Source organism: Nelumbo nucifera, chromosome 3, assembly GCF_055504915.1.
Source record: "Nelumbo nucifera cultivar China Antique chromosome 3, China Antique-T2T, whole genome shotgun sequence".
Lineage (NCBI taxonomy): Eukaryota > Viridiplantae > Streptophyta > Magnoliopsida > Proteales > Nelumbonaceae > Nelumbo > Nelumbo nucifera.
In genome coordinates this window covers 101,856,468-101,867,190 of record NC_142651.1, presented here as the reverse complement: position 1 = coordinate 101,867,190, position 10,723 = coordinate 101,856,468, and the positions used below count along the sequence as shown (strand labels likewise).

At 36.9% G+C, this 10,723-nt stretch overlaps 1 protein-coding gene across 1 annotated transcript; it reads left to right on the top strand.

The window, feature by feature from the left end:
• The first annotated feature begins 1,850 nt into the window (after positions 1-1,850).
• Positions 1,851-10,084, top strand: ETFALPHA (electron transfer flavoprotein alpha). The gene is made up of 8 exons (XM_010261352.3): positions 1,851-2,192; positions 3,078-3,260; positions 3,491-3,702; positions 4,901-5,064; positions 5,356-5,514; positions 5,774-5,826; positions 7,767-7,907; positions 9,810-10,084. Exons 1-8 carry the CDS (start codon positions 2,097-2,099, stop codon positions 9,885-9,887), a joined length of 1,086 nt encoding a protein of 361 aa, XP_010259654.1. The 5' UTR covers positions 1,851-2,096; the 3' UTR covers positions 9,888-10,084.
• The last annotated feature ends 639 nt before the right edge of the window (positions 10,085-10,723 follow it).

Here is a 10,723-nt window from a genome sequence, read left to right as displayed (position 1 = left end):
ATGTTTAAGGGCATGGCCCCATGAGTTATTCAACAACATAAAAACAAAAACGTTTCAGGGCATTGTCATTTTTAAATGGTAATACAAATAGTTCTTAACATATGGTTGATTAAGTAAACTAGTTGCAGTATATGGGGGTGTTTAAGTAAAACACAACTAATAGGTTTAAAAAAAATATGGGAAACCATAAGGGCTGTTTCAATAAATGTATGTTTTAATTAGGGTAAGTTATAGACCCCCTGTACTATGGCATAAATGACAATTACCCCCCTTGAATTTTCATTTGTGGCAAAAATTCCCTTGAACTTTCATTTTACCCAAAATACCCCTTTGTTAGAGTTCCATAAATTAAATTTGAAAAATATTCTCATCCAACTGTTTAAATTATTTTAAATCCCAAAATTACCATTTTCTTATTTATTTAAACAACTTATTTGCTTAACTTTGGGGGTTGTGTCAAGTCAGTCCCCAAATTTCAAAATGTGTCTCTACAATACCCTGAACTTTCAAATTGTGTCCAATAGGTCCTTATTGTTAGTTGACCGTTAGTCAGCACCGTTACGTGACATCTGGTGCATATTAAATAATTTCAAAGTGACAAAATTACCCTTTATTATAGTTTTCTAACCATTTTACCCACTTTGTTAGAGTGTTAGAATAAGGAAAAGGGAAGAAGAGTTATAAAACCAAATATCGATCAACTGTTGAAGCTCTCGCTTCCCTATTCTCTCCATCAACAATCAACTATAACCGGAAGAAGGGTAAGAAAAATATCATAAAGGGTAATTTTGTTATTTTAAAATTATTTAATGTGCACCTAATGTTACATGACAGTGTTGTATGACAATCAACTAACGGTAAGGACCTATTAGACACAATTTAAAAGTCCAGGGTACTACAAAGACATGTTTTGAAGTTTCTGGGACTGATTTGACACAACCTCCAAGGTTTAGGGTATTGTTTAGGAATTTTCCCCTCTAAATATAATATTGAAGTCTTCCTAGTTGTTGTAATAGATCATAGCAAATTCCTGGCTAGGTTTAATATGTAGATGAAATGGTAGAGGTTTCTTTTTGATATATGTAAATTTAAGATTTTGTTTGGTTTTTCTTGATTTGTTAGAGAAAGGACTGGATAATTTTTATGCTTTAAGATGATGATAGACATTCATATCAGCGGAATGAAACAAAAAAAATTAAATTAAATTAAATAAGCTTGTTTTTCATCAATGATATGATTCTTGTTATTTCAGGGGATGTTTGGAACCGTGGCCGTTTTTCAAAAAATGGTGCCACGTCGGATCCACATAGGCGTTTCAACAAACGCCCATGTATCTCATTGTTTGGTTCAGCCGATTATTAAAAAATCGGGCATGCCTCGAAAATCGAGACCCCACCGATGTAGTGAACCATTTCCCCCTAACAATTGATTGATATGTATCCTATGTGGTGCTTACCTATCAGCACATACATGAAAAACAGTGATGAAAATCACCTTACCAAGCATCATAGTGTTGCTCATTGCCTACGTGGCAGAAGCGTTTTTTTGTGAAAAATGGGTCTTAGAAGCATGAACGTTTTTTCTTGAAAATCGCTCCCAAAAAGCGCCCACGCTTCCAAACACCATATCAGTGCTTTTGTTTGAAAAAATTAAAGTATTTTTAGGTCAATTAGGGTTTAAGAGAAAATGGATGAAAAAAAAAGAAAAATTTAAGAAATCTTTATTGCAAATGGGGTAATGGTCACTGATCCCATTAATACAGGTGTCTTTTATAAGTTATCCTTTTATTTATGCGACTACACAAAACTACAAAAGCATATAGCAAGCCATGGCTTTTTAATTTTTACCTACTGCAGATTAAAGCTTATCCAAAGTCCAAAAGCAGCTTTTTTTAAGGTTGGTTAGGTGGGCCATTGTGGCGTCCTTGCCCTGGACGACTCCTGGTTATGCCTCCAACTCCAACTCCGACTCCGACTCCGACTCCGACTCCCAGACAACAATCTGACCAGTAAGGATCGGAGAAGGCCACTCCAAAACTACCAGAAGAAAGACTACAATCCTGAAATCTCAAAAAAGCTCTCAGCTCTCAAGCGAAAATGATAGCTGTTGCGATGCTCCGAGCTCTGAGACCACGACCGTTCATCATTTCTTCGTCATCTCCATCTTCACCTCTCACTTCCGTCTCAAGATATGTAAGTTCTCCGCAACAACGGACTTCAAATTCACGATTTCTCTGTATAAATCTCCACATCGGCTATAACTTTTTTCTTTTATTTTATCTGAAGGTTGGGTTCCTAAATGTTTTGTTCCCAAGGGTTCTTTTCCTCATTTCATGAAACTTGGTTTGTTATCGGATTAGTGGTTGATTTCTTGAATACAATCTTAAGCGTGGCTTAGATTGATCCATCTGAAGAAAATTGCAATAGATTATAACTGGTAATAGAAAAGGAAACCAAAATTCTATTAGTTCCGGTTGCTTGAAGAACCCGAATGATCTACCAAACTGAATTGAATTGGGTGTTAGTGGTCAATCTTTCAATTCAGATGCATTGTTGGAACCTGGAAATGCATAATTGCATATGGTCCTTTCACGAACCTTTTAGAAGGCCGACCTCCAAACTAGGACTATAATTTGGGATTTTGCCCTTTATTTTTATTATCTTTTTTTTTTCTTCAGCTGCTTGTCATGCCCGCGTGGTGAACTGAACTAAAACAGTTTCTTTCTTATATGCACCACCTGTATTCTTTTAGCCTCACATATTGATTTCCCCCCGTCATCTTACATGTTAATCATCATCATCATCATCAACTAAGCCTTATCCCAACTATATAGGGTCGGCTACATAAATCCTGTTTTATGCATTCGATCAAACCATCGTAGTCCACTTTCTCTTATTTTAATAACACACCTTCTTCTTTGAAGAAGCAAAACTGCACATTGACTAATTTGGTTGACTGCTTGAGCAAACATGGCTTATGCATGCTAGCCATTGGTCTACTTGGCGATTGTGATGTAACGATAATTGAACTTGCATGTGTTATTTATTCTGCCTGTATTTCTCTGTTTTTTTATCTAGATAAGCACATTGGTTTTAGCTGAACATGAAGGCGGGCTTGTAAAACAATCATCCTTGAGCGCAGTGGCAGCTGCAGGGACTATTAGTGAAGGAAACTCCATTTCTATGCTATTGGCTGGGTCAGGCCCATCCCTTCAACAAGCTGCTTCTCACGCTGCCTCATGTCATCCTTCAATTTCTCAGGTATCTCTTGTTTTCCATAAAATATGATGGATTGTTTAAACGATTAATTTAATAAATTAAAGCTCACCCTATGAACTATTTAGTTGGTTTCACTCTTAATTATTTTATAATCAAACAATATTCAGTATTGTTATAAGGTAACTGTTGAAATCTTCTTCATATAAGTATATCTGGACTGCTTCTAAAATAACTTCAGGTTTTCAACTTTCTCTTACTGTTCTTTTTTTTAGGTGCTCGTGGCCGATACAGATAAATTAGCACACCCACTTGCTGAACCATGGGCTAAGCTAGTCCATTTGGTTCAGCAGCAAGGTAGCTACTCACACATAATTGCTGCATCAAGTTCATTTGGTAAAAACATACTACCACGAGCAGCTGCTCTTTTAGATGTTTCGCCCGTTACAGATGTCATTGAAATTTCTGGACCTCAGTTATTTATCAGGTATTTTCTGTGTATATTTCATTGCACGATTGTGATTAATTCTTTTCAACTATCTGGACTATTCTCTTGTCAAATAAAGTGTAGTTTGTTCAATGCGGGATGTCCCTAATTACCTACTATTCAAGAAACAGATGTTTGACTTTGCAAGAGGTTGTTTTTTGTTTTTTAATTTATAATTGTAATGCCTTTTATGTACCTGCAGTCAAAGGCACTGAATGATGCCTGAGAAGGCTGCTTCCTAGGCATATTAGCATGTAAGAAACTTGAGGAATGATCCAGACATATTCAAGTCCAGTTTGGCTAGCAAATGCGAACCTGACTATTTATTATTTGAAAATGAGATATTCACATAAACTCAGGGACATTCATGCAGATTAAGTTGTATCTTTGAAAAATGAGTGGTTTGAATCCAATGGCTTACACCTTGATTGTTGCACCACATTCTTTTGCAGATGAAAATGACAAAGTGTCAATTTTTGCAGACACTTCAAATGTATCTTACACTGCAAATGCAGAACATTCTGTCATTTCAGAGATCCTTATCTGCCAGTTACAGGTGGGTTCCACAAAGAATGCTCCAATGTGTGGTGTAAGATGTATTTGAAGGAGTATAAGAAAAAAGATTTGTATCCTTGGCAATCTCAAACTTGAATGATTTTTTTTTTTTCGCAACGTGTTGAACCAGCAAAATGTTCTGCAAGTTGACCTACATCACATTGTGGACTTAATAAAGATGCATCCTGGAAACTGAGAATTGAAAGAAAGAAAGGACAACTGACCAAGCCAGGAATACCAAAAGTGAACTTGGTCTTTGTTATTACCACTTCACCAGAAAGAGAACTAAGATCCAGGATGTAATGTCCATTTCCTTTATGAGCTGGGCAATTATCCCCCATCATGACCATCTTCTAGTAAAAAAATAGTTACGGAAAGAAGCCATGTAACAGTTTCAATTATTAGTTAAACTAAATAAAAAAGATTGTTATTTAACTGAGGAACACATTTGTAGATATTAAGCTAAGAAGATTCTGATATTGTATCATTACGCTTGGATCATTTTGAAGTTGAATTTGATCATCATCTATGATTATAGTGTATATGTGGTAAACTATCATTACCTTATCGGTTTGTTCTTACACATAATAGGTGTGTGATTTCTTAATTTGGGTCAGATATAAGGCATTGTTCTATCTGGCAGGCCAATTTATGCTGGAAATGCTCTTTGTACCGTTCGATACATGGGAGCAGAGCCTTGTATGATGACTATTAGGTCCACATCTTTTCCAGTGCCCTTGAATTCATCTGATTCAAAATCTAATGGGGCTCCCATTTCCCAGGTTGATCTCTCAACCTTTAGTGAAGGTCTGTTTGTATCATTGAACTTCTATTCATTACATTTCTTCATGGATATTAACTATTATTAGGCCTAGTTTAGAGGGGAAAAGAAAGGTTCGGCATTACAAGGATCACCAGTTTACAGGCTTACAAGTTTCTGTGGAGTTCACATTTGTTCTGTAATCCCATTAATGACATATATATTTAATTCCATACATAATTCTAGCCACCTGACAAATAGCTTAAAACCTTAATCGTGTTTTATTGGTTCTTTAGATGTGATAATGAGACTTCATATTTCATTTCTCTTATGTACAGATGGCATTGGGAAATCTAGATATCTAAAGCATACATCTCAGGACACAGAACGCCCAGATTTGGGAAATGCACGTGTAGTAGTCACTGGAGGTAGAGGCCTGAAAAGTGCAGAGAACTTTAAATTAATAGAGAAGCTTGCTGAAAAGCTTGGTGCAGCAGGTATGCATTTTATGAATTTTCTTGATGTACACAATTTTTTCTACCCATATATCTTTCTATATTGAAGTACCGAACCAGTTGATCTGTCTTTTCTCTCCTTGGAACATGCTAGGTAATCATGCCTTCCTCCCATAACTTTGAAGCCTTAGGGATAACTGCTCCTTCTTGGAGCCTTGGATGTTCATAGTTCATTTTAGAATTGACTTTTTTGCTTTTACTTGATTATGTTGGTTTTAACCCCTTTTCTTCTTTTCTGTAGTTGGTGCTACCCGAGCTGCTGTTGATGCAGGATTTGTTCCTAATGAGCTCCAGGTAATGATGTTTTTCTAGGAAGCCTTTCATTTCGTCCCGAGATCACTTCATTTCAAGGTTTACTTCCTTTTTAAAGCTCAAATATTTGTTAATGCATTCTCTGTAAGACAAGGAGCAATTATCTTCCATTCTTCCTTATATTTGTTCTGACTAGAAACTGTTGATGATTTAATGCTTATTAATTCAAAATGTAGGACATATAGATGTTTTATGTGAAACTGTACTGATGTTTTGAAAACCATGGGCAAACTGCTTTTTTCTTGGTCCACCCTTGGTAGTTTAACCATGGGTCTGGCTGTTCAACCAGTGAAGATACCAAGCCAGTTTGGGAACAGTCCATGTTTTTTCCATCTTAGTGGCCCGGCCCAGTCCAGTTTTCAAAACATTGACTGTGAATCCTATTTTATTATAGCAACTACATTTCTCTTTGCTGGTTCCATTGTGTCTACGTAAGAAAAATGTTCCAAGGCACAAAGGTCATTGAAGTTCTAATAACATGTTAGGGAATGCTATGCATTAATAAGATGAGTGAGTTGTATAATATCACTGTCTAAGTGTCTCACCATATATAGAGTCATGGTTAATAAGTTAGGATTGGAGTTTCAACCCACCTGGTCTTTTTCTTCCTCAGATTTAATTTCACAAATGCATTAGTTTCAAGGGTTAATTCATTGGCAGCATGCAGTATGTTCTACCTATTGGGATTGTATCTTATTTTTCAACCATTGGATTAAGTTATAATCTAATGGTGGGTGTGGTGCTTCCTTTAAGTTAAAGTGGGTTTCATATATAAAAGGTTTCTTTTGTATGTAGGGTTTTAAGAGAGAGAGAGAGAGAGGGGTTTGCTCTTTTCCTTGTTGAAGAGGGATAAAGGAGAGGTTGAGAGAAGAAAGGTGGTCTTCGTGTAAGAGTGGGTTTTTTCTCTTGTTTTGTTCTTTGAGTTGAGGGAGGAAAGGGAAAACGCAGGTGTACAAGGGTTACAGGTTGGCTTGGTTTCCAAGCCACTACTTATTGCTTCTCATTTTCTTTCATAGTGAAGAATGGTTTTCATCTCTCCCATGGACATAGGTGGTAAGGACAAACCACGTAAATCCTTTGTGTTCGTGGTGGTGCTTGTTTCTATCTGTCTTTTCTTGGATTTTTTTGTTGCTATTTTTATTCTCTTGGTTGTTATTTTGTTTCAAATACTTTATGGCTTTATCCTATGGGTGGTTGTTGTGAGCCCAATACTACCTCCAGAAATTTTTTTGTCAGTTGGGTAGCAAGCAACATCTACCTCTGCAGATTTTTTTTTTTTTTTTTGATAAATGAGTAATCAAATTTATTATAGAGAAAAAAGGAGAGTACAGTCAGCCTTGGAGGAGGCATGAGATGCTACCTCCTCATAGGGATGAGTACAGATCCAAACACTTATCAGTAAGCAAAACTATAAGTTAGCCCAATACAAAGAAACCCGAGAAGCCCCTTGTTTAGCCATAGAGTCTGCCAATGCATTTGCTGATCTGCTAACCCACTAGAAACTGAATGACATATTCCTCTGTAGATAATATTTGCCAACATGTAGATATGTATGTACATGTTATGTGCATGTCATGCATTATGATTATATTTTAAGATTTGATTGGATTTGGTAGGCTGTAGTTTCCATTACTTGGGATGTACTCATCTATGTTCTCATCTTAGCACACTACATTTACACAAGTAAGAAATCTTTTGCTCATGAAATGTTTTATCCTTGTACATAAGTAGTTCAGCCTGCAAGGTCATGTATTTTCGTTATGATGGTAAGAAGGTAGTATATATTTTATAAGGGTTATGACCTGAAATGCCTTTTCAGGGCAATAGTTGTTTGATTTGATCATTTATTTGCTTTGTTTCATTATTGGATCTTGCTGACCTCCTTTTTATGATGATCTAATGTATTGGATATTGTTTATCAGGTTGGGCAAACTGGAAAGATTGTTGCCCCTGAGCTATATGTGGCATTTGGGGTATCTGGAGCCATTCAACACCTTGCAGGAATGAGAGATTCTAAGGTCATTGTGGCTGTTAATAAAGATGTGGATGCACCTATATTCCAGGTGGGGAATAAAATCTTTATCATTCTCTATCTTTTGGTGGGTTATTGCAAATTTATTTGGAAATCTTGCATATTTCTTTCTGGTTATCATTATTCGATGTGATCCAACCTGTCCTTTTTATATATTTCCACTTGAGAGTTAGGTGTTGGCAAGACCCATGTGGAGAGGATATATATAATGAGTATGGCAGAGTTGTAATTTAAGGAACATAACTTAACAATGAATATGGCACTGAACAAAGCAGGGTGGCAGAACAGGATTCATGTGGTAGACTACTACATATAATTAGCAGTTAAGACAAGGTTTAGATGAGTTGAGTTGAGTTGTTTTGAGAAAAGATGTGTGTGGTGGGATAAATGAGTGGAAAAACTTAGGGGTGCAACTTGGGCGAGCCCAACCTGAGCCCAAACCAACCCAACCTACAATTTTACACCAGTTGGGCTTGGATTTTCGGTCTTTGGGTTGGGCCTGGGCCCAAGACTTTGGGCTTTTTTTGTTTTTCAGGTTGGGCCTGGGCTTAGCCCTTAGGTAGCCCAAACCTGGCCCGACTATACACATCCATAATTTCATAAATACATATAAATATATATTTACATATGTACATACATATTTGTATGCATATTTGCATATGTCAAATTTTAGAGTGGGCTCATTGACCAAGCCAAGCCTGGCCCAGCCCAACGCAAGTGCATCAAATTTCAGTGCAGGCTGGGCCTGGGTTGACAAGATCGGGCTTGACCCCAGGCTCAGTTTGGGCTTGGACCTTAGGCCCAAATCTTAGGGCCTCCCTAGAAAAGCTAGACCCCAGGCTCAAATTTCTAGGGGCTTGCACCCCTAGAAAAGCTAGATCAGATAGGATTAGAAATGAGCATGTTTGTAGGAATCTATGAGTCACCTCCATAGGTGATAAAATGAGGGAAAGTGGACTTAGACTGTCTGATCATGTCAATAGACTCAATACAAGATCGCCCAAGCACTAGCAAGTGAATGATTTAGAAAAACTAGGACACAGGTTGAAGTGGTGATAAATGATTTGATGGCCCATAATTACTACAGAAATTATACTGAATAGAGCAGAATGGTGGAATAGGACTCATGTAATCAAACCCATATAGTTGGGACAAGGCTTTGTTGAGTTGAGTTGAGTTGCATGAATGGTTCCCTTTGTCTTGGTCTTCAACATCTTCCTCTAGTTGATAACACTTGATTGGATAATAACAGTCACAAAGTTATGTAGCAGCATATGCAAACTCATGATCAGCATATCCAATAGCATCGCTGTAATTTGGTTCACACTGATAGCCGGGTTAATTTTGGATTTTTTTTTTCTTTTTTTTTGGGGGGGGGGCTAGAGGTGGGGTATCTTGATACCAACTATTGCACAATGTACATTCTAAATTGATCCAAGTATGTGCCATATATGGTGGCTGGATTTTCAACAATCAAAAAAGTAATAACTAAGGCACAGCAATGTGGAACCATAAACTTGGATGCTTACAAACTACTCTTCGACATGTCTGAGCAAATTATCTGGTGTAAAGATGGTAGAATGCCATCATTATTAACCATTATGTGTGCCATTAGAACAGTGTCATGTGCTAATCACAAAATATCTCATAGATTTTCCTAAGAAACATAATTTTAACATTGTAATGTTCTTCAGTATCATGTTGGCTGTTATATTGGTAATGAGCTGGTAGCGTTTGATAACTGGGTGCATTTACAACTTTATGGAAATTACATTTTCCAGTCTCTTCTATAATAATTTATCTTGCAGCTTAATGGTTATAGACTTGTAGTAGTGGCAAGTGTTTTCTGTTTTTTTTTTTTTTTTATTTATTTTTTTTACTTTGAACAGGACAGTTTCGTCTTATACCCATGTAATTGCCTCTTGAATGACAGGTTTCTGACTATGGGCTTGTAGCAGATTTATTTGAGGTAATACCTCAGTTGCTGGAGAAGCTTTCTGAAAAAAAATAGATGATTGTATTCGAGTCACTCATTTCCAAAACAGTGCTTTATATAGTTATATGTACTAACAAGGAAAGTAAAAGTTCAAATTAAGTTTAGTGGCAAAGGGAACTTTTATATTCTTACTTACATGGGAATAACATTGTGTTCATCCTAGGCAAAGAAAGTCATATCAAGGAAAGAGAAATGCATACAGTTATGGTAAACTTCAGCAGGCGAGTTTCAAAAAAGCTATTTTGTAAAGCTGGTGACTAACCAAATACTAAAAGGTTTTTTTTTTTTCAAAAAAGCCCATTTCAAAACGAGGCTTTTTCAGAAGCCCATTTGTGCCAAAAAGCACTCCCAAACACGACCCGAGCGATTTGCCAAGGGTCCTCTGGAGGGACTAAGGGTGCCAATGGACCGGTTTTGGACTGGAAGGACCAACAAAACATATTGAATTGGACCAATCCGATCCAAAATATTTATTATATTGGACTGGACCTGGTCTGTAATAAATTTATATTGGATTCGGTTGGATTAAGCCAATATCTGGTCCATCAATCTAAGATAAGAATATAGGTGTCAATGGACCGGGTTTGGGTCAAAACCAATCTAAATTAAAATGAATTTGAACAAATTGGACAGTCCAGACATCAAATTCGCCTTGTCTAAAATAGTTCAAAATATTCATCGGATTGGATTGGACCTGGTCCATTTGTAATGGACCCACATTGGACTGGATCAGATTGGATCAAATCCAGTCCAATTGACACCCCTAGGAGGGGCTACTCAGAATGAAGTCCGTATTCGTTCAAAGTCTATGATTCAACTCTCAGTGTTTTGTCAACAGAACACGATATGGA